Consider the following 26044-nt stretch of genomic DNA (forward strand, 5'->3'; position numbering starts at 1 on the left):
ACCATCAAAAGATCTGTAGGACCTGCCGGCCTCTCATTTTATCTTGGCATAAATTGCAGCCCGATCACATGTTGGAGTCGGTGAGGAGGCTAATCCGGGAGATCTGTGGACACATGGAGCTGCTAGCATCCCTAGCGTATCTTTTAATACTGCGAAGAAGAAGGTATGCGGCGCTTGCGGCGAAACAAATTTCTACCAGACACCGCAAGATATCTCCGTCAACAGCCTTGAGCTGGTCAACACGTCCGAGCCAAGAATGACAGTCGCGCAACTCGTCAACGCGCATTTCGAGGAGAAGGGGATCCAGCGACCCAGACACCGATTCTTTACATGCAAGACGTGTAATGAGGATCTTCCCTTGCAGCAAAAAACCGTCTTCGTCGACCGGCCCCCTCACATTCTTTGCGTCGCGCTCAACATCAAAGAGCCCGACACCCTCCCGGATCTCAACGACTGGAGGGAAGTGTTGGATGGTTTCGATCTTGCATTCGAAACGATCCAAGGCTCGACTCGCCACGTGTTCTACGAATGCGTAGCTCTCGTCTACATCGCTGGGCCCGAGAACAATCACTGGGTGGCTGCCAACCGCGTGCAGTGCTCAGAGCAAAAGAACAGGCCCACAGGTTACAGATGGCTTCTCTGCGATGGAATGAAGACCACATGCTCGGTGATCAGCGGCAGAACATTCAACCCGTTGATCAGAAAGGGCAAGGTAGCGAGACTGCTATACAAGAGAGTATATGTAGACATTGAGCACGATGGAAAAATGGTTTAGGCACAAAGCGATGTATAATAGAATCGGAGAATGTTTGAAATTCATTAAACGTGTGCGTATCGCTCTTTCTTGCTGACGTAGAGCTGCAGAGCAAGAGGCTTTGTCGATCCTTTACTGGAAGGGGTTACGCTGCCAGGTATTGGGAGGAGAGCCCAGGATCTGGTCCGAGACGCTGGTAGGGCGAGAGGCGACTCCACGAGGGGTCACGAAAGCGCGGGCGGAGGTGCGGGCCGAAGGGGACATGTCGTCAGCCATGCGGGCGTGAACGACCTTCAGGTCTCCGGCGATCGTGTTGGCACGTTCGAGGGCGTCGCCGACGCCCTTGAGCTCCTCCATGGACTTTTGCACCATCAACTCAGCATGAGTCATTGACTTTCTCGCCTCTTCGAGACCCCTGGTTGCCTGCTCGCCGGCACCCTTGAGCTTGGTGACAGTGGCTTGGACGGCGATGATCTCCTTGACCAGGTTTCCTAGCTTCAAGCGGGCGGCGTCAGGGTCGTCCATCAAGGCTGAAGCGGCGGCGAGCGATGCGACGGCGAGCAAGGTGACGGCAGGCGAGGTGGCGGCAGGTGAGATGACGGTAGGCGAGGCGGCGGTGTAGGAGCCTGGAAAATGCTCATCAGCTTGGCAATGCATGAATCGGAACACGCGTGGACTTACCGTTCTCAATCTTGACGCTCTCTTCCTGGATGATGACTTTGATTTGGTCGGGTGTCAGACCATCGACTGCGGCCCTGAATTTGTGCTTCTGGTTTTGGTCAATGACATGTGCTCTGAACATGCTCTACAAACTCACTTGGTCGGGGGTCAGATCACTCATGTTGATGTGATGTTCTTGAATTTTGGATGGTATTGATCAAGTCTTTGCGCATTTTGAGATGCCGCGGCTCCTGACCAATTGATCAGCAGGTGCTTACCATCGTGCGCCTCTGTCGTTTCTGCCATAACCTCTACCATCTCTGCCGTTCTGTCCGTCATCTCTTCTGCCATTGTCTCTAATGTTACGGTCTCCGTTCTTGCTGATAGCACCGCGACTGTCCAAATTCTGGGCGACGCTTCCACGAGCGATGGCGTCACGAGGCGCGCCGATTTGAGCCGAGCGACAGCTGCTCCGGTTTCGGCAGCTACGCGGAGAAAGGGCCTGTCTGATGGTTTGTAGACGAACGCCATGGTCGGCTTTTGGTATGGTTCTTGAAGTGAATTAGATGTGTGTGCTCTGTGTTGTTTGATCGTTCGAAGGGATGCCAGCAGTGAAAGGAGTGCAGTCTTTTCTGGAAGATACTCCGAGGTCATTGAAAGCTGAAGTGAGGAGTCCAGGCCAAGGACAGAACCAACTTTCTGAAAAGAAGACAAACCAGTCGACAAAGTCGTCGAAGGGCTGAAGAGTAGCAGGGTATTGAGTCTTGTCGAGAAGCTATTGGAAGACAGCAAACCCCTCTTCCAAAACCCTTTGTTGTTGTTTGCGATTAATCACTTTTCTTCAAAAAGAAGAATTGATGGCGAGAAGGAAAACAAAACTTGCCAGCAACTCAAACAGCAAAAAACCAGAGCTTTCGCTCTGGGAAAACCACTTCCAATTCTCCATGATCAATATCACCTGATGACGGTCATCAGGCTTGGATTTGAGGGTTACCAAATTAAGACTACACGGCGGAGATTCGAACCAGGGTTTTGATTGGAATCTTGAGAAGGTTATAGCCGTTACACCAACTCAGCGGATTATGGATTTGGTGCGGATTGATTGGAATATGTCATGAAGTGGGAGGGGGCTTGGCGTTGCAGGAGAATCCAGTGAAGGCTGGCTGTATGGTTTTGGCAGCGCCGAAACATGTTGTTATGCAGGGATTGGGGCTGGCAGTAAACGCCACCAGTAGCTCACATCCACCCTTGATGGATGACGACAACAAGACCCTACTTCGCAGTCTTTTCCTGGGTCGAGCATATTGAATTAGGTTCGGCAAGGTAAATCGACATTACTTTGCTAGCATCAATCTCCAGATCCGCAAGTCCTGTTGCTGTCACGAAACGCACGGCACACCACGAATGCCACACACAAGGTCGTCAGGTCCAGCATCCGCCAGAGGGTCTTGATAATCCTAGACGCCTGCCAGCGCGATAAGTCTAGACTTGAGCGATATCATAAGCATCGTAACGTTAGCCTTGTCTCTGGTCGAGATGTCGATAGCTCGTTTGACCTCGTCTGCCACAGCTGGCTTGTACATATTCGAGTGGTGCTGGCAAATCACCAGGGTATTCGACAATCATACTCAGATGCCATGACGGAGGAGTGATCACCTTCTGGGCTCCCCCATATGACTCGCTCGAGTTCGGAAATCATTGTGCCTTGCGAGCGCGACACAGCGGAAGTTCTGATGTGGATTCTTACCCGAAGTTCCGCCATGATGCGCAGGCGACCCTGTTTTTGCTTTCTTTCCACCAACAAGGCATCACAATTACCGTCCATTATTTTGTTACTTATCAATTGTCTATTCAGAAACTCTCTAGACCACCATCATATCTTTGCGATCATTCGATCATCGTTCGTTGACGACAGTCGTCTTTGAACATTGCAACTTATCGATTCAAATTGCTCATCTCCACTCCACTGCTTCAATGACCAAGATCCTCGGATTCGTACCACGCGTTATGCCCAAGCTCGACTTTTGCGAGATACAGAAGCCAACGTGATCTTTAGAATCGAGTAGACACACAGTCTCTGTCGCTGCCCTCATTCGACGACCTTGTGCCACTGCCGAAGCTGCGGCCTTCCGCTGTCACTCAAAATCCGAGCCCTGATACGATATCTTGGTAAGCATATCTGCAACATTCAGCCATTTGGCTTGATCTACTGCAAGTCCGTCCGCCACAGACGCCATTGTCATGCTCGACATCTTTTGGTGAGAAGCAAGATGTTTGATCCATCAATAATGATTGGTCGTTGTTGGTAATGGCTTCGGTTGAAACATGACTCGGAAGCCAAGGCCGATGTGGTAACAAACTTTACCGCCACCACGACTCCTGCAAGCCTTTGGAACATGCAAGCCAAGGATACTGATATAAGTTTGGACTGATTGTCTTGAGGTAGGAATGCCGACTCTTCCATCTTGCTCGATGAGCTGACGCTTCTTCGCTCGGTAGAATGGACGTCTTGTCGTTCACAGTCCTTTGACATCACACGGACCTTTTCGCAACGGAAAAATGGTATCCACATCGCAGATCTGGAGAAAGACTTGACCCACACAGCAGACGGGAAATTCTCCATGGGCTTTTCTCCGCTTCTTGTGGAGAGTTGATGGAGGTCGTCTGGAGAGGCACAGGGAGGGCGGCGAACGCCTTACCCATGGACCGGTAAGTTAGCCCTCAACGGACTTAATGGGTGGTTCGGCGACCGCAAGTGGTTTAAGTATCTTTCGTCCCCCCTTGGGCTACACCTCTCTTTTTCTCTCCATCTCTCTGGCTACGCAGAGTCTTCGACATCACATCACAGCACAATATGGCGAACGCGTTTTTCAAGAACAGAAGGGTCTACCTGTTGACCCTGGTGGCCTACATGGTGGGTTTCTCTACACCCTCCTTCACGACACTTCCGCTAACCTTTCACTACAGGGATCCTTCCTCTTCGGATACGACACTGGTGTCATGGGATCGGTCCTGGAACTGGAAAGCTTCAAGAAAGATTTCGGAATGGCCGCCTCTACAACTGGATTCTCAAGCAGCAAGAACGCCGAGATTTCCTCGAACGTGGTATCGCTGCTTACGGCTGGATGCTTCTTTGGTGCTTTGGCTGCACCTTGGTTGAATGAACGCCTGGGTCGTCGCTACTCGCTCATGATCTTCGACGTCATCTTCATGATCGGAGCTGCTGTTCAGACTGGGTCTTCGCATGCTATTGGCACCATCTATGGTGGTCGTGTTATCGCCGGTCTGGGTATTGGTGGCATGAGTGCCATCACACCTGTCTTCGTTTCCGAAAACTGCCCTCCCGACGTTCGGGGTAGAATTTCTGGTCTCTTTCAGGAATTCCTCGTTTTGGGAGTCATGTTCAGTTACTGGCTTTGCTATGGAGTGAAGAGGAACATCGCGCCCACCACTATGCAATGGCGCGTTCCTGTCGCTTTGCAATTGGTCCCTTCCGGTATCATGTTCTGCGGTCTTTGGTTCCTCAAGGAGTCGCCTCGTTGGTTAGCGAAAAATGACCGTCACGATGAGGCTTTGGCTTCATTGGCATATATCCGCTGTGTTCCTACCGACGACCCAGAAGTTCTCCAGGAGCTTGCTGAGATTCGGGCGTCTGTCGAAGAGGAGTTCTTGGCTACTGAAGGCCTCAGCTGGAAGGAGTGTCTGAAGCCTGGATACCGTGAGCGTTTCGGCCTTGCTTTCTGTATTATGTTCTGGCAACAATGGTCAGGTACCAACAGCATAGGATACTATGCTCCGCAGATCTTTGCGTCAATTGGCCTATCGTCGTCTAGCTCGTCGCTCTTCGCTACTGGTATCTATGGTACTGTCAAGGTCATCGCAACCGGAATTTTCCTCATCGTCGGTATCGAGCGCTTCGGCAGAAAGTGGCCATTGGTTGTTGGAGCCTGGTGGATGGCCATCATGATGTTCATCATCGGCGCTGTCCTCGTGTCTTTCCCCCCTGACCCAGATGCTACCTCTGTTAGCTCTGCGTCCATAGCCATGGTCGTTATGATCTACCTTTACGTTATCGGATATTCTGCTTCTTGGGGACCCGTGCCTTGGGTCTATGTCGCAGAGATCTTCCCGACCAGACTAAGAGCATACGGTGTGGGTCTGGCCTCTGCTACTCAGGTTTGTCTTACTCCATCTCTCATCCGAACCAACTCATGCTAACATCCAGCTCAGTGGCTTTTTAATTTCGTCGTCACAAAGGTCACACCCGCGGCCATCAACAGCATCGGCTGGCGCACTTTCATCATGTTTGGCGTCTTTTGCACGGCCATGGGCGCTTTCATTTTCGTCTTCTTGAAAGACACTACGGGCCGCAGTTTGGAAGAGATGGATATTCTTTTCGGAGCCGTGACGCCCGAGCAAAGAAGAAAAGATGTGGAGTTGGCCGTTGCGGAGGAATATAAAGCTGATCCTCATGCTCAACATGTTGACCGTGTTGATATTGAGGAGGAAAAGATTTACAAGGATAGGGATGTCAAATAGATGGGCCAGAAAGAATAGACTTGGAGGTATTACACTATAGATGGAGCCTACATGGCTGGATATAGATATAGATTTAGATATGGATATGAGATTATGATTACCTACCTACGTATCTGCTCGTGTTGGAAGTTGTGTCTTTACCAATGATCAAGATGGCTGATATGGCTTGGAAGCCTCGTGTTCCAAACACCCACCAGCTTCACCGTATCATAAGGCCGTATACGCTATCACTTCACCGATACGCACACGAGAATAAATGGAAGAGGCCGCGCGTTTCAGCTACGCACCGAATACGTTGCAACCCAAGCCGCTCAAGTCTGCGAGCTGGAGGCGCAAAGTCGTCGCAGGAACAGGATCGATCTTGGAGGCAGGTCCAATCATAAATGAATGGCAACACATGAATAGAAGATGGCTGGAGAGGCACGAGCGCATAGGCAGCACAAATCATGCACATCTAGGTATGCAAGCATCGGCAATAAGATAACGGCTTGGCGACGTCACAGACCCGGTTGTTGCGAAACGTGGGGGGAAAACAGGGACAAATCGAACGAGCGTATTCTCCGTATAGGTTCACCACGAACACGGTGTCGTTTAGAAAGAGCAGCTCTTGCGAGGAAGGACACAGCTTATATATGTCTTGTCGCATCGCAAGAGATACTACTTGTAGTCATTCTGCCTTTGCAAGCTTATTGAAAACCGGTCGTCTCGACTCACAAGTCGGACTCGGCAATCGTGAGATCCGGAAGGTCGGGGGATCAAGAAGGGCCGTTGTTTGGAACGGGAGCTGACATAACTTTGTTCCTCATCCCTGGATTCCCGCTCGTGTCAGCTTGCTTCACCGGTGCACTGCCAACTACCGTATTCTTCCTGCGACCACCTGTTCCCTTTACTCTGATGTGCACTCTGGATATTCACTACGGCTCGAAACCTCGCTGCAACTCGCAAGCTCGCTGATCTGGAGTGAACGGAAACACAAGGCCATCATGGAGGATTTACAGATTCATTCGAGGGTGAGTTGCGTCCGGACCGAACCGAAAGCGTATACTGTTGCTGACTTGGGATGTGTTTATGGTAGAGCTACATTGTGCGATGGGTCCACGTCAACGAAGGACATTCAATAGGCTGGAGCGTACAGCCGCACAAGAAAAGCATCAACTTCGGCATCTTCAAGCATCCCGGCACAAAGAATGGACTCGCTCCTGGCATGCCCACCTCGTCCTCGGCAACACTGGAACCACCACCTAGCGCCCACAGCAATGACGATGCCGCAAGTGAGGGAAAGAAGAGAAGAGGCTCGGTGGCCAAGCACGAGGCTAGCACCGTCATGGAAAAGCTGCACAACATCGGCTTGCGCTGTGTCGAGTGGATTGGCAATTGCGAGGCTGATAAGGTCAGAGTGGGCACGTATGATGTCGCGCCTGGGCAGGGAGGCATGTATGGCTTGGTCTTTGACAACACCTTCAGCAAAACCGTGTCCAAGACTGCGACTCTCGTGCTCATGACGCATCCGACAAACGCTCCACCGAAATCGAGAGCTCAGCTCAAAGCGCAACCGAGTACGCCGAATCTGAAATGCAGTCCGAGGATTGCGCCTTCGCCTGGCGCATCCGTCGAGAGCTTGGGGAAAGAATTGGAGAATAATACACAAGCCGCGAAAGGGCAGAGGAGTTCATTCCACAAGTCGCTGGCGCCGCATGATATCCACACCGGTACGCTGTACAAGCGACGCAGAAAGAAGGGCCAGGGTTATGCTCGCCGTTTCTTCTCGCTCGACTTTACTTCGGGCACTCTGTCGTATTATCGCAATAGCCACGCTTCGGCTTTGCGTGGAGCTGTACCTCTGTCGCTGGTCGCTGTTGGTGCTGATTCAAAGACTCGCGAGTTCTCTGTCGATTCTGGTGCCGAGGTCTGGCATCTTCGTGCTGGTAACAACAAGGATTTCGAGGAGTGGAGGGAGGTGCTTGAACGTGCTTCGGCTACTGCTGTTTCTGGTCCTTCGACTCCGGCTGTGTTTACCCAAGGAAGAAATCCTTTCCCCGGCGCTTCGGACGCAGTCACCTCAGTTGAGTGGGAGCGTGCAGAAGAGATTGTCAGCAGGATTTCTGGCTCTCGCGATGCTTTGAGACGCCTGGCACAGGATACCGACGTCAAAATTTCGCCATCTGTTGTAGCAGCAGCATCACCTAGTGCTTCCTCGGTCGAATCATTTGCCAACCCATTCTTTGCAGAAAGCGACACAGCTTCTGTTTCTGCTCCTTCTGAGAGACTCCCATTCTGGAAACGCAAGCCTAGTGCGGCTAGCAACAGCGCTTCGCCTGCCATGTTCATGCGCAAGACTTCGGGTCAACAACTCACTGTTCCTGACGGTTCTGGCTCGCCTTCGACTTCTCATCCGACTTCTCCTGTGCCGAATTACTCCAACAAGCAACCCATCACTGCCTCTATCACTATGCAAGAGACTCACGAACGTTGCCTGGCTCTTCTTCGTGATCTGGATAATGTGGTCAATGACTTCTCTGCTCTGCTTGCTGAATCCAAGGCTCGCCGTATGCCCATCAATCCCAACTTGCTTGCTCCTGCTGCTTCACGCATGTCTATCGATTCGGTGTCATCGCAAGAATTCTTCGACGCCGAAGATGTTCCCTCTCAGCTCCTGTCTATCAGAAGATCGAGCGAGGCTACCAGGGAAGACGATGATCAAGACTTCCAGGATGTCACTTCTAACGGCGGCGATTCTGACACTAGCAGTGATGTTGGAGATGCCACCGAACTCTCAAACGATACGGCTGGAGCTCCTTCGGAAACTTCTCTCTTCCCTACCAAACCTACACCATTGACATCCGCCCTGCCAAAGGTCACTTACAGATCGACCATATCTCCACCAAAACAGCCTCCTCCGTCGTTGATCGGCTTCCTTAGAAAGAATGCTGGAAAAGACCTTAGTACTGTCAGCATGCCTGTCACTGCCAACGAGCCGCTCTCTGCTCTTCAACGTCTCGCCGAACCTTTCGAGTCTGTCGATCTACTACACAAAGCTTCATCGCTATCTTCGCCTGACAAGTCACTCGATCGTCTAATCTACGTCGCCGCCTTTGCCATCTCTAACTTCGCCAGCAACCGCGTCAAGGAGAGAGCCATTCGCAAACCATTCAACCCCATGCTCGGCGAGACCTACGAACTCGTCCGCTCCGATCTCGGCTTCCGATTTGTGTCCGAAAAAGTGTGCCATCGACCCGTTCGCATGGCCTTCCAGGCCGACGCTTTGGACTCCGCATGGTCACTTTCTCAGTCTCAACAACCCACGCAGAAATTCTGGGGCAAGAGTGCTGAGTTGAATACGGAAGGCAAAGTAAGACTTATTCTGCACAACGTGAATGGCGAAAAATACTCTTGGACACTGGCGACATGTTTCTTGCGCAATGTCATTGCGGGCGAAAAATACGTTGAGCCTGTAGAAAGCATGACTATCGTCAATGAAACCACTGGTGCCAAAGCCGTTGCCACGTTCAAGGCTGGTGGACTCTTCTCCGGCAGATCTGAGGAAGTCACTACACAATTCTATGATACTACCTCTTCGTCACCACTTTCTTCCATGTTGGTTGGTAAATGGACCGAGAGCCTACAACGCACTGACACTGGCGAAACTATCTGGACTGCTGGCCCTCTCGTCCCCAACGCACCTAAAGTCTACGGCTACACTTCTTTTGCTGCTTGTTTGAACCAACTCGACGAAATCGACAAGAAAGCAATTTCTTCCACTGATTCACGACTTCGACCCGATCAGCGTGCTCTAGAAGATGGCAAAACAGATGAAGCGGAAGCTTTGAAAGCTAGACTTGAGGAAAGACAAAGAGCACGCAGGAAGGTCTTGGAATCTCATGGTGTAGAGTGGAAACCTAGGTTCTTTGAGATTGTCAAAGGCGAGGAAGGCGATGAGGAGGTTTGGAGATTGAGTACAGGGAAGAACGGGTATTGGGAGTGCAGGGACAAGGGCGAGTGGAAGGATGTTGAGACGGTTTTTGAGACGTAGGCAACAGCGGAGGGGCAGCTGCATGGGCTTCTTTGTGTTGAAGCGTCGTTCGCTGACAGCTTCTGGATCTGCGGAGGTAGGAGCTCTCCAGCTGCAAAGGAGGGGCAAGATCTACAAACATCATCATTACATCCTGACTTCTCATCTTTCTTTCTTCCAGACCTTTGATGACAATGCTTGCTTGTCTGACAGTGCTTCACGGAAACATCGCTTCTCATTGATGTATCACTTCCGATCTTTTGCTTGCTTGACTTTCTGCTTATTGTCTTCTGCAGGTGATTGACGGCTTCCTTCCACTTCCGTCGTAACTTCCTTTCACATCCTTGTCGAAACCAGCAAATTTCCAACACGCTTCCATCACTTTCGACATCTGAAGCGTCTGGATGTATCAGTGCTTCTCTCGCTTGCTTGAATTTGGAATCGCCATCACCATCTCCTGGATTATATGTTTGTCTGGCAGCTCTACGACAGAACCATACACTGCAAGAACGGAGCAACGTTCATCGTCAGTGTTGCTATATATTCGGCTGTTGAGAGTGAAGATTTATGACCACACCAGAGCGGTTGCTTCGCCTTTTGTCACCTTCGTGTTCTATCCATCTGGGAGCTCTACAACTGAACCATACACCGCAAGAGTGAAGCAACGTCCATGATCGTCATGTGGTATATAATATCCGGCTGTCGAGAATGAAGATCAACGACAATGTCAGAGTGGCTGCTTCGCTGTTATCACCTTCGTTATATACTTGCCTGGCAGCTCTAAAACTTGACCATACATCGCAACAACGGCGCTGTTGGATGTGCATACGAAACATGGTCAACAGTGCACCAGGAAAGGAGCCTTCTGTTCCTCGTCAACCTGTCATTCAATCCCAGTCACGTCCCGCAACCCATGACCTGGTTCTCCTTCCGTCGACCTAGATAGCAGCTCCCGCCAATACTGAGCGACGCAGCACCGACATTACGTCCCCATGAAGTATATGCAGTGTATGCCCTTCTTCATGCTGTGAGGGAAAGTTTGGTTCGAATGCGAATGAAAGCAAGAAAACTATTACACCACCCGCGATCGCCGCAAAAAAGGTTCAGGGACAGGGAACAGATCTGTGCTAAGAGGTACAGATCACTGGGCCCCTTTCAAGACACTGTTCTAGCTCGAGCGTGGAATAGGCAAGGCCCACCGCGCGAAGGAAACTGTTTTCTTCCGTGGCGTGTACAAAATTCTGGAAAAGTTCCCCCAGTATTGAACGATACCTGGAATATCGAATATCAAGACTTTCCGTCCGAATTTCAAAGCAACACACTAGCCGACCAAGAAATTCCCGGTCTCGATGCTATGCAAACCACTAACGGACGCATTTTCGTATCGAACAAACCCAACGAGGACTATGAGCAGGACCAGCAGGTCTCACTACATACTCGACCAATGAGCAGATGATACATAAGCCTGTCAACGGTGCAGTGACCGGGAACGATGCGGAAATAATATTACAGAACATCGACTTGAACTCCGATTAAACCTAGACTACTACTGCCACTGCATCCACGGTTTCGACAGCAACTTTCGTTGATGAAGTACCCGCGTTTTAAGAATTTAATACCCTCGTGGAGGAGGAAGAGGCCTACAGGGGTCCCAACCCATCCAGTTATGTGGTGGCCACATAAAAGTTTCAGCTCTTTCCCACAGAGCTGGCCCCTTAACGTTTAAACCTTTAATAGATTCTGAGCAACAAGATTTGAACCATGGAAAACGCCGACCCCCCCGTTGTCCCTGAAGGCGACGATGTCGTGATGACAGAACAAGAAGAAACCACTCAGTAAGTTCAACTAAGGTAATGGTATTTTCTTCAAAAAATCTAAATTACGGCGTTAACTAGGTACCCAATTACACCCACCAGAGGTAGAAAGAGACGTGCCCCCGACACTCCCGATGGCGCCGATACTCTTAGTAAGTGAATCATTGTGGCGCTTATACAGAATTAGCCAAAGACACCACATTGGTTTCGGCGTCTAAACCTTCGCCTCGCCAAAGATTTGCACTTAGGTGCATCAACCTCGGAGGCCCCTTTCAGTCACGATGGACATCGACATGTCTTGAGAAGTATGGAGTCAAAGAACCTCACTCGGAGTTCGGCATCAGACTTCAGATCTATCGTTCTTCGGTTTCGTTGGAGTCCTTGCCTCTCGCAGAAGAGTCATGTACTCATCTCTTCACTGCTCGCTCAGTGTTACCCGCAGTCTCAAGCGCAGCGCATTTTGCCGTTGCTCTGCTTCCACTGCTCGTGTCACTGACCAGATGCGCTGCACTTGATACTGCTCACTGCACAGTTGATCGCCACTGCTTGCCAGGCCTCGCCAACTTTATACGAGGCCTTGCTCCTCTGTCTTCCTCGAAGGACATCATCTCTGCCCGTTGCCGCCATATTTCGCGACATAGAAGCGTCAGACATTCCCAATTCACTCGTCATCGTTGTCCTTGCCTCTCGCAGAAGCTTTGTGTACTGCTTGCTCGGCTCGCCTCTGCTTATTTTGCTGCTGCCTGGCGTATCATTATTCGCCTCACTTTTGCTCATCCGGTCACTGCTCACGTTGCCTCACCTCCAACTCATTTGAGCTCTACTCGTCCAACTTAATCAAGCACATTATGCTTGATCGTTGATGTCAATCACTCTGTGAGCTTCTATGACTAGCCTCAGGGCATCATGGTGTTGGAACAATGCCATGTACAGTTCCCCAATCACAGGCCGAGACCTGATTGCCATTCACATTGTTCTTGTCTCTCGCTCTGCATGATTGAACCCCCTCCATTCGCCAACGCCACGACTGCTAGCCTCATATGGGTTCCTCTCCGTTGACGACCTAATGAGAGTGAACTCAATGCTGAGCACCGAGGAAGCGAGACCTTCAGAATTGTCTTTTGTCGTGTCAATGTCATCATTAATCTCACTGGCATATATGCACGCCGTTGCCCACACGGGAACTGGAGCTCGTAGGCGTCTTCTTTCTCCTCCGCGATTACCACGACACCTTCGAATCGACTTAAATTCCTCATTGAGAGCCAAGGCAACACGCTGCTGAGCAAGACTGCGATCATCAAGAAAGCGAAAGCAAAACAATCATCGATTGTCATCGTTAACGTCATTCTCAACAGGGTGGGACGTCCATAGAAAGCATGAGTGGTTGGCATTGTGTGCGGCAAGCGCTTACCGTGCGCGACATGACCATGTATTTTCTTTCCCTTTGCTTGTCAGCAATTGAAGTCGAGCAGGAGAAGGAGACGTATGAATAATCAGAAGTCAACTTTCTGAACCATCTGATAAGGGGCGTCCAGCATGCCAGAGTGCCAGTGCCATAGCCTCGTTCAACTGGCCATCTAGCTTACTTTTGGTATCAGAGCGCAGATATGAATGACGAGTATCCGAAAATCAAAAACATCTTGCCTTTTGATAGTTAGTCATGTTGACATCCAGTCTGCGTCCGGGAACATCAGTATTGATGCAATCACCTCCATGCACCTCTAGCGGCTTCATATAAATGCAGTACGCAGGCTCGAGCCGCATTCCGGGAAGGATGCGCTTGCCGGCCAATCTTGGAACAACCCTAAGCGCAATCCAGCAAGGCAGTCACTATTTGATTATACTTTCCTTTTTCAGATTCACTAGGCTTAAATTTACGAAGGTGCGATTGACCTTTGTATCTCTCTTTGCGTTGTCGATGGTGTCTATATCTCGCCAATATGCCATTATGTATCCGTATGCAGAACAAAGGATTCGATCATGCTGTGCCACGTCATTCGGAAGCCTCTCGGGTGTTGGATGCGCGAACTGATAAAGCAGGATATATTGCTACGTTCATCCCCTCAACTACTTTGACTCGAATAACTGCACAGCGGCCTTTCCAGCAACAAACTTGCCTGCCCTTCCTCACAAACGAAACATCAATCTTTGATAAAAACACCTCAAACCCATGGCAACGACATCAATAGAAGACAGCAGCGGCCCATTCATCCTTACCCGCGCCCACACCCCTCATGACTTCGACTCCATCGTCGCACTGGAATTCAAAACCTTCACCGACCCTCACCTCCGCGAAATCTTCATGGGGCCCGACACCCCCGACGGTCACGCTTACCTCTCCTCATTCTACCAGAAAACCCTACACACAAATGCCAGCGACGTGTGGGTGAAAGTTGAAGAAAAGAAGACAGGCAAGATAGTGGGTGCGAGTAATTGGAGAGTGCACATGGGAAGTGTGCCGAAGCATGAATTGGCAGAGGAGGATCTGGGATGGGCATGGTTGGAGTGTGATGAGGAGAAATTGAACAAGGTAAAAGGTGTTATTACGGGGATCATGGGGGTGAGGAAGAGTTTATTTACTGAGCCTTATTGTCGTGAGTTTATCTACCTCTTCCTGTGTTCCTTGAATCATAGCTGGCTTTTTAGAGACGTTTTGCTGATGATGAGATTGGCAGAGTTGCATATTTGCTTTACGGATCCGGACTATCAACGCAGAGGTATCGGATCCATGATGTTGCAGTGGGGAAGTGATCTCGCGGATCAGTTGTTCTTGCCTTCATGGGTCGAGGCGTCCCCGGCAGGCAACTTTCTGTACCGCAAGTTTGGATACAAAGATATCGAAGTCAACGAGAGTGGTGAGATGCAAGGGAGCACAATGAGGAGGGAGGCAATAGTGCTCCCGATTGAAGGTGGGCAATGATCTCCAGTCGGTAGACTGCAAAAACACTGTGCATTTTGACAAGCTGGCTTCCACCACCGTGAGGTTAGCTGGGCAGATATCGCCAGAGGTTAGTGGCAAGAAGAAGTCATCGAGGCCCGGTTGCGTGAGCTGAATGGATGTACAATCCTGGAGCACTGTCAAGAGTTTCAATGTATGTTTGACGTTCGATAATGTCTCAGCTCCAGCATCCATGACTCCAGAATTGCTCTGTATAGCCGTCTATAAAAATGAAAAAAAAACAATCACTGCCACAGTCTCAAGCCGACAGCGACCCAAAACAACAAACTAATATGACGTGGGATCTCCGGTAAAATTGCCCAAGCATCCCAGAATTCGAGCTTCTGTTCTGCTCTTGGTCGCCAAACCTCGAATGTGGAGCCATCAGAGCTCTCCTCCAAGTGCAACTGAAGATGATCTTCATTCACCTTCGCCTCTGGTCGTGGTTTGGCATATTCGCGTGTCATCAGCTCGCGTCTTTCCGGCATGGTTGGTGGCCACAAGGCGTATGCGATTGGTCGCAACGAAGCAAAGTGACTGCTCCATGCGGCTCCTGGCACCAGCAAGTGCGTAAGAAGGTATCGCAAACTTCCTTCGTTATTGGACTTGACAAGCGCGAAACTGAAGATCATTGCTGCGGCCAGCACGACAACGACGTGGTACCATAACTCTTGGTAAAGGAACATGACTCGCAATCGTCTGAGGAGTCCGGGACGTCGATCGGTGTGGCGCTCCTGAATTTTGGATTCTGCCAGTGCTGTTGGTATGAATCCGATACGGGATCCGGCGAGTGACTTCGGAACCAATTCTTTGGCGAGAGCGAAGAAGAGATGTGTGTGTAGCCAGTGCATTCCTTCAATCCTGCGGCGGAGTGCTAGATATCCGCAACTTGTGCTTGCGAGCAACTCCTCCGCGTGAGCTGTTATTTTGGAAAGGAAGTAGACGAAGAGAATCGATTGCAGTTGGTCAGACTTGGCGGTAATGAGTGGTTGTCCGGAAGCAATGAGTAAGAGGATGATCCAGGAGCAGAGTGGTCTGTTCATCATGGATGCGATAGGCGAAGCGCAATGGCAGATTGCGGAAATGCGCTGCTTCCAAGTCATGCCTGCGACTAGTGGCGACGCTATAGCGCAGTTCAATCTGCGAGAGTTGCGAAGACGTCCGACAAACTGTAGAATGTTAGCAAAAGCTTGCAAGCCAAAAGCTGGTTTCAAAAACTTACCCATTTCATTCTTTGCGTGACATGAGCCTTGAAGGTGTCCGGAACGAGTCCAAATTGGAGCTCTTCACGGCAGTAGACGACTTTCCATCCTCGGCCTTGAAGTGTGAAGCCGGTCATGATGTCTTCAGCAAGAGCATTCTCCGGGAAGCCTCCGATGTCTCTGACTGCCCTGCAACGGAAAACAACGCCTGGGCCTGTGACCCATGCACAGTTCATGCTGTCGCGCTGAATCTCGTCAAACTTGCCATCCACGTTAAGACTTTGATAGAGCGGATCGTTGGTCGGCACATTGTAGAATCTCTGGAGGAGGAACATTAGCGCGGAGTCAGCAGACACTGGGACTAAACCTGGAGTCTTACCTGCGGGACGACTGCAACTCCAACTTCATCGTCGCTAACAAGAAGAGGGAGAGTGGCTCGGAGGAACTCTGGCTCAAAGACCATGTCGACATCACAAAACGTGCAATACTCAGCTCCACCGAGACTGTGTAGATAATTGAGTGCAGAGTTCATGTTACCGGCCTTCATACCGCCTTTGATTTGTCTTGCGTAGTATAGCAAAGTCACAGGAGTCTTGGTTGCGAGAGCTGCGATCTGCATCTCCAGGTCCGGGTTTGCAGCATCATCAGCAATCAGCACCCTGTATCTGTCAGCAGGATAGTCGAGATCACACGCTGCTCTGACGGTGTCCATGACAACATCAATCTCTTCGCCGCATGTGGTAACGATGACATCTGCACGGGGAACAGATTGGCCGATAAGTCGAAGTCTGGGTCGCGAACGGGGATTTGTGCAGAGGAACCGCCAGCCATCGTCTGCCACTCGTGCAACTGTGGATTTGTCAGCCATGGCTGCAACGTAAACATCCTTTGCTTGACTTACTTAATAGTGACACTTGCGTGATGAAGTAGCATGAAGCAACGACCCCTGGCTTGCCGCCACTCAGGAGAGAGCGCCAGAGCAGTAACAAGAAGCGGAGCGAGAAGGCCCATGATAATATTGAAAGTGGCGTGCCAATCAAGTGTGGTAGACGTGTCCGGCACCATGTCCAGACAGGAGATTCATCTTCGAAATCGGCCAGCTCGACGATATCGTAGTCCTGGCGCGACTCCAGCGAGTAAGGTTGTATCTTGTCGTCGAACAGCATGTTGAGAATCGATTGCTTGATCCTGCCATTGAGGTTTGATTAAAAACCATTGTCCAACATATAGGGTCTTTTAAAGAATATACTCACAGCGGACAGAGGACTAGATATCAAAGCAAGTATAGACGGGCATGGAGTAACACACAGGTACAACTTCAAAAGCAGGAATTACAAGGTCAACGGTTGGAAGCCAGCCACGCCAGATATAAGGAAAGAGCACTAAAGCGGGCAAAGAAGGAAGGATGGGATAGAAGAATCCATGATTTCCAAATTTAATAGAGCCAATGTTTGCCGGATATGACAGAGGGTGCACTGGCAACAGGAGGTGAATAGCTTGGTCGAGGCCTTTGGAGTGGATCCATTGGTCTGGGGAAAAAGGAGCGGATGGCCGGGAAGGTTCTGCCGAAGGTCGCCAAGATTTGCCTTTTCAGGGTCTGATTCGAGGGCTTGCTTCAGTCGTCCTTCAGGTTTGGCCTTTGGCAAATAAATCGCGGAGCCCGGCATGTGTCTCGTCCGCCTTTCCAGAGCATGCTTTAAATCAGAGTCGTCATGTCTTTGAAACATTTGTTGAGGTCCAATAGTGTAGTGGCATTGACCCACGAGAAGATGAACGCGCTGAGACTGTGCTGAAGAGTAGAAGCGTGTCAATTGTCTATTTATACCTGTCAAATTAGAGGCACAAATTTCTTTCGAAGCCACGAGCGCAAGGGCAAACTGCGATGCTATTTCGGTATTCGATCATGTATGCTCTCAATGTCCTACTGGACTTTGAGGAGACGCCTCTCTACGAACCGCGTAAGTGCAATGATCTCCAGTGTTTCGACAAACCTTATGCCGTGCTTCTATTGGAGATACAGAAGACACAGATGAGGTACACGATTTATGGACCGGAGTTTGGTGCAAGCAACATGTCTCCCCATAAGTCCCACATCTGCCCCACGTCTGCTCCGTGTTCTTCGACTGTCAGCTCATGCACATGGTCAACGAGTGAATGAACTTGAACAGTTTTCTGATGCTGGTTCACAGGCAAGGCAATGTGGTTGTCCATGGCATTGAGGTTGAGGGTCGAGAAGTGTGCAAAAGGCAGACAGCTGTCACCCTCAGCATGTGTTTGTATGCTTTGTATCCTTCTTTTCTGCATTTGCCATGATCTTCTTTTGGCGATGGAGTGGGCTCTGACGGGCGTCACAGGGAATAAAGGGAGAGCGTTTTGTGGTGTAGTGCGTAGGGAGGTGCAGATCACAGGCTGTTGCTGCGGCTGTCGAGATGGTTGAGCGTTTCGACCGTCTACGAGGCTGTCGGTAATGAGGTTCGTCGTTAAGAGATGGGATGCGTCGTTGGCTTGGTAGGTATGTTTTGGTATGTAAGCGATGACGAGGACGAGGACGAAACGATGACACAAGAGAAGCTTTTTGCTCGGCGAGTCAGGGGAAATGTTGAGGCTGACGCCGAGACGAGCTCGTGTTTGATGCCGTGTTCAATTCGGAACTCCCTAAGATTGAAGAAGTAGCAGCATTTATCGGGCGTCTTCAGTAACATTCTACCAGCAGTATACCATGCTAAAGGACACTGGTCGGAGATTTGAAACAGAAGAATTGAACGAGTTTCCCCTTGACGGTTTCATGATGGAGCGGGTACAGCCGACATGTCGCGTGTCTCCAACCCCGGATGGCCGATTCGAACAGGCGGAGGGATCGGCACTGTCACCTCTGCACAGTCTGCAGCTGGCGTGTTCTCTCAGGGGACGCATTTGATGAGTTTTCTTTTCTTGCATTGCACAGCCTCAAACAAAGTGATGCAACGCACGCGCAGCCTCGACCGATTTGTTCCATGCCTGCGCTGTATTCGTATTCGCTCGAGAGCCTTGACCCCGTGGCGCTGTGATTGATGCATGCCGATATATCATGAAACACATCGACTTCTTTGTTGTCATGTAAATCGACCAGGCACTTCGCTCTTTCATCAATTGCGTATGCTCACTCGCTGACTTGATCCTACATTCCTTTCTCTCCCGTGTCTTTGTTCACTTGCCCGACCTTGGCTCTTTTCCCCATCCACCTAGTTATTCTGCTGAAGCGACACAGTGCAGCCGCCAACCAAAGAATCAATCGCCATGGCTTCATCCGAATTCGCAGGAAGCACGACGGCCACCATGTCTACCGGATCACCCTCAGTTAATGTCTCGCGTGAGGCGACATGGAAGGCCCAAGGATTCCACGCCTCATCACGCAAGCCGCAGCCGCACCACCTGGAGATGGAGGACTACTTCGCCGGCCCTCGCGACATGGCCCGTCACTCCAAGCTGCCCTTCTTCATGCGCCTGCACGGCAGCGTCCTGCCCAAGATGCTCCTCCCGCTGCTGTTCATCGGCGGCTGGGCAACCGCCATCACCACAATCTCAAAGTTCACACGCGTCCACCTGGGCATCAACTCGCTCCTCTTGACCGTGCTGGGTTTTGTTGTCGGTCTGGCTCTGTCGTTCCGCTCGTCAACAGCCTATGAGCGCTACAACGACGGACGCAAGTACTGGTCGCAGCTGATGCTCACCTCTCGCAATCTGGCTCGTCTGATCTGGGTCCACGTCGAGGAGAGACACAGTGTGTCGGAAGAGCTGGGAAAACAAGACTTGCTGGCCAAGCTCAGCGCCCTCAACCTCCTCAATGCCTTTGCTGTTGCTCTCAAGCATCGCCTGCGCTTCGAGCCCGCCATCGAGTACCCCGATCTGGAGCCATTGGTCGCCCATCTCGATCTCATGGCTGGCACGGCCGACCAAGCCGCTCTGCGCAAGAGAAAGCCTACACCTTGGAAGTCTGCCGGCGAATACTTGGGCGTGTCCTTTGCCGAGTCCAACCCTCGCAAGCTGATCAAGCGCGCCAACGACAACCTGGGCAACCCGCCGCTCGAAATCTTGACGTACCTGTCGTCATACATGGAGCATGTCTTCCAGGAGAAGACCATGACGGGCCCCATCCATCAGACTTGGGCCATGAACAACATCGGCTCGCTCGCAGACGTCCTCACCGGTACCGAGCGTGTCCTCAACACACCACTGCCAATCGCCTACACCATCTCCATCTCGCAAATCACCTGGGCCTATGTTCTTGTTCTGCCCTTTCAGCTCTACAACTACCTCCATTGGGTCACCATTCCTGGCACCATGCTTGCCGCCTACATCATCCTTGGTCTCTCTAAGATGTACGTCTTATCTCCTTCCGCATACCATGTTTACTAACTCTCTCCCAGCGGCACTGAAATCGAGAATCCCTTTGGCAACGACGTCAACGACCTCCCCCTGGACGACTACTGCCGTGAGCTGGCTGCCGATATCGATGTCATGACCAGTACGCCCCCACCTCGTGTCGAGGACTGGGCCCATGCCTCTAACAACCGTGTGCTCCATCCTCTCAGCGCCACCGGCTTCCAAGGCTGGGAACACAGAAGTCTCGAGGACATTCGTGAGGCCCTCAGAGCAAAGGCCACCACAACTGTCAGATCCATCCACGCTGAGAGACCTGATACCCCTTTTGCCGAGCCCAAGGTTTCTACCGTTTGAGATGCTCGAATGTAGGTATGCTACGGTCAATAGTCCTAGCCACGATCAAAAGTTTTCTTCCTTTCCATATCGCCTGCCTCTCGTTGTATCACTCTGTGCTGTCACTCCACGCTTGACTGTGTTTACCCCGTCAAGATAACATATTTGTTTCTTATACTTGATTCTTCATTCTTTCTGAGCGTGTTTCCTCAATGATTCCAACGCTATACACGTGCACCACATCAGCTAGATACCGAACATCGCGTGTAAAATCCCAGATGGTAAAGGCTGTATATGAGCAACAACAATGTAATGGCTGCTCAAGAGAGGATGGATGTGTATGCATTTATGTTTTTCTAGTCGTACCAGATAGCGTTCATACCAAAACCAGGCTCCTTGACATCGCAATGAGCAACACGGCCAAGGAACTCTTCGTTCCACCTGTAGATCTCGATGAAGCCCTTTTCATCATCGGTCAAAGCCAGCCACTCATCACTCCAGGGGCAAGGGCTAACGGCGTTGGAATGTCCACCACTGGTGGGTGTAGGATTGAGACAGATCTGGCGCTCGATATCACCAGACTCATTGAGCTTGAACGCTGCGATGTATCCTGTCAGATCGGGAGAGTTCGATCGCGATGTTGCAAAGAGGTATTTGCCGCTTTGAGACCTGAACACGACATCTGAGCGGTACATCTTGGGGTAGATTTCCTGGTGACCTGTACAACGCGTCAGTATTGTGATTCAGCACAAAATTGTGTAGAGAATTCTTACCAGGAGGGACAAGAGGATAGATCTTGTTTGTGTAGACAGGCATGTGAGTCTCTGGGTCTATCGAGTAAACTCCAAGTCTGTTACCACCTTCCATCAAAGCATAGAGATGTTTTCCACTTGGAGCAATCTCAACCCAACGAGGATGGTCACCAGGCGCGGGAGCATCAACACTTCCAACAGTGGTCATATGTCCAGTCTCTGGGTCCTTCTTGTGGCACCAAACCTTGTTGGCCCACATATCGGCCGAGTAGAGGTAAGTTTCTGAAGCATCAAAGACCATACCGTGGATAGCTGTTTGAGGGCAATAGTCGTAGTTCTGAGTGTTCTTCGCCAGGGCTCCGTTCTCATTCACGGAGAAGACATTTCCGGAACCGGCGTGGTCGTAAAAAGGGTTACCGTATACGTTGTACGGAGGCTTCTTGCCTGCCAAAACGAAGATGGCACGAGTCTTTGTGTCTGCCTGAGAAGCTTTGGGATCGTGTTCCATTGGGAACGAGGCAGTGTGCTCAATCTCAGTGGGACTCTTGACACTGAAACTGTTCCACTTTTTCATGGCAGCTCCATAGATTGTCTTTCTTGTGTGCTGTTATGACTATGTTAATTCAGAATCTCCATGTCAGTGCTGTTCGCGATTCGTCCTGACGTACGTCGAAAGTCATCCAAGAGATAGGCTCATCCTTTGGGATCTCGGTCCTCTTGATCATTTTCAGGGTCAAAGCCTCGTCGTCGAATTGGAAAGTGAAAATGGCGCCTGGAGGGGTCCATGTTCCTACCATCAAGTGGTGAAGCATTGTGCGTCGATGGGAAGTGGAAAAGCCGCGCTTTTCGAGAATTGGTATCTGGGTTTTGAACGAACTCAGGTTTCTACCTTGCAGTCTCCGGAACATGAGAAAAGGGTTTTGTACAAGATTGACCAGAAGATTGAGTTGTTGCTTTGGCGAGACTAGATTTCGGTAGAAGGCCGCGGCAGACGATGGGAACACCTTGAATGTGGGGTCTCCGAGGTCGGGATACTTCGGAGAAGACGACCCCACGTCAAGCAGAGTAGCCATACTATAAAGCCAAGTTGTACCCTTGTTAAACCATGTCCTTCGCTTGTCGTCTCCCAAACCTTACACTACGTTTTATAAGAAGCTACAAGTCGACGACTCGATCAAACATGCGCATCCCATACGCACCTACCGAACCGGCAGCCGATGCGTCGGAGCAGACCAAAGCAGTCTACGAGCGCATTACAGAGCGAAGAAAGCCCCGTCCTCTCCTTCCCCTCGACCTAGCACTACTACACAATACGGCCATCGCCGACGGCTGGAACAGCTTGCTCGGAGCAGTACGATCAAAGACTTCACTTGACCCCGGTCTTATGGAGATGGCGGTAAGCCGCATCGCAGTGCTCAACAAGGCAACATTCGAGTGGAACTCGCACGCACCACTAGCACTCAAGGGTGGACTACCTAGAGCATCATTGGAACTTGTTCGTACCGCTGCAGTAGTACCACCCGGCAGTAGATCCAGGACCAAGGAAGAGCAGGAGATATTCAGCGATAAGGAGTGGGCAGTTTTGTGCTATACAGACCAGGTCACCAAGAACGTCGACGTCGACGACGAGGTCTTTGATGCGCTAAGGAAATTCTTGGACAACACTGGCATTATGGAGATAACGGCGACAGTGGCAACATACAACATGGTTAGCAGATTCTTGGTCGCCATGAACGTGGCAGAGAAGAACGGACATGAGATTGTGATGCCTGAGCAATAGCTTCTCTGTACTCATATGAAAAATGCATTCTTCAAATCAGAAGTCGTGAGCCCCTTGGCGCTTGAGCCCTTTGAATTTCATAACATATCAGCTGTCTCGGAACAACAACGTTTATCGTCTTCTATTGGTGCTCAAGCTATTCTCCAAGTCTTGAACGAAGCCGAGGTCGCTAGCCTTTCCGTTCAAGCTGCATTCAGACATCGTGTTTGCAGAAGGTCAATGACCTTTTGACAGTGATGAGTAGAGCAATCGTCCATGATATAACTGACCTAGGGCCAGGGAATGGTGTACAGCCAGGAAGGACTGTGCATTCCAGTCAGCCATGGACTGTCAAAAGCATCGCGGCGTACTAGAACAACAGTCGAAGAAGGGAAGCTGATACGGAGTTAACGGTCGAAGAAGGGAAGCTCATACGGAGATAACGGTCCGGATTTACTTGAACGACATGGCTATGACTGACTCGCCGGTTAGTTGTGTGCTGTAACCAGACAGGCCCGGTTCCGGCCCTGTCAATCTTCAAGGTATGCCGATCAAAGTCCGAGCCCAAAAGGTTTCAGAGCGAATCTTTGCCCCACCTAGCTATGAAGCTCCGAGACGGGTCGAATAGATTTGTAAGGCCCTCAATCAACGATACAATATATAAATCATAGCCGTGCCCCTCGCCCGCCCAATTGACCCTTTTCCCCTTCTCCACCCATCTCTCACATCCACCAAATCAACATCAACATGTCCGAGTGCTGCAAATCTGGATTCAAGTGGAACGGTACATCGACCGGCAAGGAGACGTCCCTCGGCAAGAACCAGGCCTACGTCACCGGCGACAACAAGGATGCCGCCGTCCTCATCGTCTGCGACGTCTTTGGCTGGAAGCTGCCCAACATCCGTCTGTTGGCCGACCACTACGCAAAGGAAGCCAATGTGACCGTCTACGTCCCCGACTAGTATGTGTTCTTGCCTTGCCATCCACATCTACCCCGCCACTGCTTGTTACTAACACCAACACGCACAGCTTCGATGGCGAAGTCGTCGACGAAGACGCCCTTTCGAACCCCGAGAAGCGCGAGAAATTCGACGTCATGGCCTTCATCGGCCGCAACAGCAAGGAAATCCGCTACCCTGAAATCCTCGCAAACGCAAAGGAGCTCAAGTCTCAATACAAGAAAGTCGGCGCCATTGGTTTCTGCTACGGTGCCTGGGCTGTCTTGCGTCTGGGCAGCAAGGACGAGCCTCTGATCGATTCCGCTGCTGTCGCCCACCCTTCTCTGCTTGAGGAGTCGGAGATTGCAAACATCGGTGTTCCGGTGCAGTTCATCTCGCCCGAGACCGATCCCATGTTCACTCCCGAGCTCAAGGAGTTTACCCTCAAGACTTTGCCCGGATTGAACGTTCCTTTCAATTACGACTACTACCCCGGTCTGGTCCACGGTTTCGCCACTCGTGGTGACCAGAGCGACCCCAAGCAAAAGGAGGGTCTGGAGAGAGCAAAGAACTCTGCTGTTTACTGGTTCAAGCAGTTCTTGCACTGAGCAATTGCTGTAGCCGCTTCTTCCCTTACTTTGTGTATATACCCCCCTTTTCTCCCTGGAAGAGTTCCCGAGCTTAGATGGGAAGATGAATGAGATGAAATGTCCTTTTGATACTTTGTGCTCCTGTTTTGAGTCTTCTAATTCACTTCTTCTTGGTCCACCCACAACAGGTAGTAATAACTCGTTATTGGTCCTCTAGCCTCTGCGATCTGTTTGACTTCAAGCAGAAACAGTGTTGTACCTCGCAATATATAGTCAAGAAGCGTGCCAAAGGAGGCAAGACATTCATCTGGCAAACAGGGGACTCGCAGTAAAGCTTGCTGTATTTATACAGCTGGGCTGTAGAGTATTCTAGGTTCTGCAAGAGGCCGAAGGGTCGGAAACTGGATCATCATCGAGTGGTGGTGCAGCTCCGTTCGGGAAAATTTTATCAACGGGTTGGTCATCTAGAAAGCCAATTAGCATATCACGATAACAGTAGATCTGTCAAGGGGGGAACAGGGGAACGGAAGAGAAGTTTTTGTCAATATGTGTATTAATGATTAGAGTAGATGAGCGTGGTGTGTGTGTGTGCATATGAGAAAGACATGTGGTTAGTAAAGAGGGAAGAACACTTATTTGAACTTACAGTCACGACACTTTCCATGATACAAAACACCTTTCGGTTCTTTACCACAAACGCTACAAGGATCCATCATACCAGATGGTGCTGTATCAGAAAAGACCAATCGTCCAGACTCGTGGCCAATTCCCAATCGATGTCCGACATCCTTTGCGGTGCCGACACTGGTCTCGAGCGCAGCTCGAACACTGTTGGACATTGAGCTCTCGGATGCATGGGATTTGTGGGAGAACATGGTGGGTCTTTGGGAAACCCCAGAAGGTTTGCGGGAGTGTCTTGGAGTATTAGGCTGGCGATCAACGCTCGGCCTAGATTTTGATTGCCTGTCAGTGTCAGCTTGAGGTTTGATGTTCGACTCGGCAAGGCAAGCATACGAATCTCGCGAGCGCGGTGGTGATTCCTGCTCCATCACACGGACTTTGTGGGAAGAAGTCCGGCCGCTCATAGTCTGCGTCTCACGGGGAGTTATCATCTCTGTAGCCTCGAGAGGGTGGAAAAGCTCCTTCATAGGTGTAAAGACCTTTTCTTTGACCCAATGAGCTGCCTTGTCCATGGGGGTCCTAGGTGTTTCACATCTGCTACCTCTACGTGAGTGGGTCTTTTGATCCTTTTGATCGGGAAGAGGAGGGAGGGGCTTGTTGACGTCGTACCGAACACCGAGTGGTGCTGCGTCCCAGAACTTGTCGAAGTTTTGCATGTCGTTCAGACATGTAGAGTAAGCGGGCTTAGCGGGTTGAACGGGTTGAGTGGCTT

At 50.7% G+C, this 26044-nt stretch overlaps 14 protein-coding genes across 14 annotated transcripts; 9 read left to right on the plus strand and 5 right to left on the minus strand.

Annotated features, from left to right (window-relative positions):
• Positions 1-256: 256 nt before the first annotated feature.
• M438DRAFT_355144 (uncharacterized protein) lies at positions 257-775 on the plus strand (the record flags this gene model as incomplete). The annotated part of the gene is made up of 1 exon (XM_029907013.1): positions 257-775. One exon carries the CDS (start codon positions 257-259, stop codon positions 773-775), a length of 519 nt encoding a protein of 172 aa, XP_029761355.1.
• Positions 776-886: 111 nt separating this feature from the next.
• M438DRAFT_355145 (uncharacterized protein) lies at positions 887-1945 on the minus strand (the record flags this gene model as incomplete). Its single annotated transcript, XM_029907014.1, has 3 exons — positions 887-1380; positions 1436-1501; positions 1693-1945. The coding sequence occupies 3 exons, from the start codon at positions 1943-1945 to the stop codon at positions 887-889; spliced, it is 813 nt and encodes a 270-aa protein (XP_029761356.1).
• A 2103-nt stretch (positions 1946-4048) lies between these two features.
• Positions 4049-6054, plus strand: M438DRAFT_318346 (quinate permease). Its single transcript, XM_029902788.1, has 3 exons — positions 4049-4328; positions 4382-5590; positions 5645-6054. Exons 1-3 carry the CDS (start codon positions 4269-4271, stop codon positions 5951-5953), a joined length of 1578 nt encoding a protein of 525 aa, XP_029761357.1. The 5' UTR covers positions 4049-4268; the 3' UTR covers positions 5954-6054.
• Positions 6055-6936: 882 nt separating this feature from the next.
• Positions 6937-9983, plus strand: M438DRAFT_272264 (uncharacterized protein; the record flags this gene model as incomplete). The annotated part of the gene is made up of 2 exons (XM_029900552.1): positions 6937-6963; positions 7029-9983. The coding sequence occupies 2 exons, from the start codon at positions 6937-6939 to the stop codon at positions 9981-9983; spliced, it is 2982 nt and encodes a 993-aa protein (XP_029761358.1).
• Positions 9984-10974: 991 nt separating this feature from the next.
• Positions 10975-11537, plus strand: M438DRAFT_345353 (uncharacterized protein). Its single transcript, XM_029905432.1, has one exon. The coding sequence runs from the start codon at positions 11011-11013 to the stop codon at positions 11416-11418; it is 408 nt and encodes a 135-aa protein (XP_029761359.1). The 5' UTR covers positions 10975-11010; the 3' UTR covers positions 11419-11537.
• A 53-nt stretch (positions 11538-11590) lies between these two features.
• M438DRAFT_405461 (uncharacterized protein) lies at positions 11591-12613 on the plus strand (the record flags this gene model as incomplete). Its single annotated transcript, XM_029909786.1, has 3 exons — positions 11591-11797; positions 11858-11928; positions 11958-12613. The coding sequence occupies exons 1-3, from the start codon at positions 11724-11726 to the stop codon at positions 12611-12613; spliced, it is 801 nt and encodes a 266-aa protein (XP_029761360.1). The 5' UTR covers positions 11591-11723.
• Positions 12614-12624: 11 nt separating this feature from the next.
• Positions 12625-13286, minus strand: M438DRAFT_208765 (uncharacterized protein). Its single transcript, XM_029899393.1, has one exon. It carries the CDS (start codon positions 13165-13167, stop codon positions 12718-12720), a length of 450 nt encoding a protein of 149 aa, XP_029761361.1. The 5' UTR covers positions 13168-13286; the 3' UTR covers positions 12625-12717.
• A 660-nt stretch (positions 13287-13946) lies between these two features.
• Positions 13947-14835, plus strand: M438DRAFT_318351 (uncharacterized protein; the record flags this gene model as incomplete). The annotated part of the gene is made up of 2 exons (XM_029902789.1): positions 13947-14370; positions 14452-14835. 2 exons carry the CDS (start codon positions 13947-13949, stop codon positions 14694-14696), a joined length of 669 nt encoding a protein of 222 aa, XP_029761362.1. The 3' UTR covers positions 14697-14835.
• Positions 14836-14959: 124 nt separating this feature from the next.
• Positions 14960-16784, minus strand: M438DRAFT_272485 (nucleotide-diphospho-sugar transferase; the record flags this gene model as incomplete). Its single annotated transcript, XM_029900568.1, has 3 exons — positions 14960-15883; positions 15937-16236; positions 16296-16784. 3 exons carry the CDS (start codon positions 16782-16784, stop codon positions 14960-14962), a joined length of 1713 nt encoding a protein of 570 aa, XP_029761363.1.
• Positions 16785-18804: 2020 nt separating this feature from the next.
• M438DRAFT_345356 (uncharacterized protein) lies at positions 18805-21092 on the plus strand. Its single transcript, XM_029905433.1, has 2 exons — positions 18805-20274; positions 20323-21092. The coding sequence occupies exons 1-2, from the start codon at positions 19193-19195 to the stop codon at positions 20630-20632; spliced, it is 1392 nt and encodes a 463-aa protein (XP_029761364.1). The 5' UTR covers positions 18805-19192; the 3' UTR covers positions 20633-21092.
• M438DRAFT_273040 (3-carboxy-cis,cis-mucoante lactonizing enzyme) lies at positions 20968-22175 on the minus strand (the record flags this gene model as incomplete). Its single annotated transcript, XM_029900599.1, has 3 exons — positions 20968-21329; positions 21385-21967; positions 22032-22175. 3 exons carry the CDS (start codon positions 22173-22175, stop codon positions 20968-20970), a joined length of 1089 nt encoding a protein of 362 aa, XP_029761365.1.
• Positions 22176-22456: 281 nt separating this feature from the next.
• Positions 22457-23211, plus strand: M438DRAFT_345358 (uncharacterized protein). The gene has a single exon (XM_029905434.1). The coding sequence runs from the start codon at positions 22469-22471 to the stop codon at positions 23141-23143; it is 675 nt and encodes a 224-aa protein (XP_029761366.1). The 5' UTR covers positions 22457-22468; the 3' UTR covers positions 23144-23211.
• A 648-nt stretch (positions 23212-23859) lies between these two features.
• M438DRAFT_365138 (alpha/beta-hydrolase) lies at positions 23860-24943 on the plus strand. The gene is made up of 2 exons (XM_029907769.1): positions 23860-24084; positions 24153-24943. The coding sequence occupies exons 1-2, from the start codon at positions 23870-23872 to the stop codon at positions 24667-24669; spliced, it is 732 nt and encodes a 243-aa protein (XP_029761367.1). The 5' UTR covers positions 23860-23869; the 3' UTR covers positions 24670-24943.
• Positions 24944-24959: 16 nt separating this feature from the next.
• M438DRAFT_405467 (uncharacterized protein) lies at positions 24960-25826 on the minus strand. Its single transcript, XM_029909787.1, has 3 exons — positions 25666-25826; positions 25298-25614; positions 24960-25115 (listed from the first exon to the last, which is right to left on the minus strand). Exons 1-3 carry the CDS (start codon positions 25797-25799, stop codon positions 25021-25023), a joined length of 546 nt encoding a protein of 181 aa, XP_029761368.1. The 5' UTR covers positions 25800-25826; the 3' UTR covers positions 24960-25020.
• Between the last annotated feature and the right edge of the window lie 218 nt (positions 25827-26044).

The sequence above is a fragment of the Aureobasidium pullulans genome (genome assembly GCF_000721785.1).
Source record: "Aureobasidium pullulans EXF-150 unplaced genomic scaffold scaffold_8, whole genome shotgun sequence".
Lineage (NCBI taxonomy): Eukaryota > Fungi > Ascomycota > Dothideomycetes > Dothideales > Saccotheciaceae > Aureobasidium > Aureobasidium pullulans.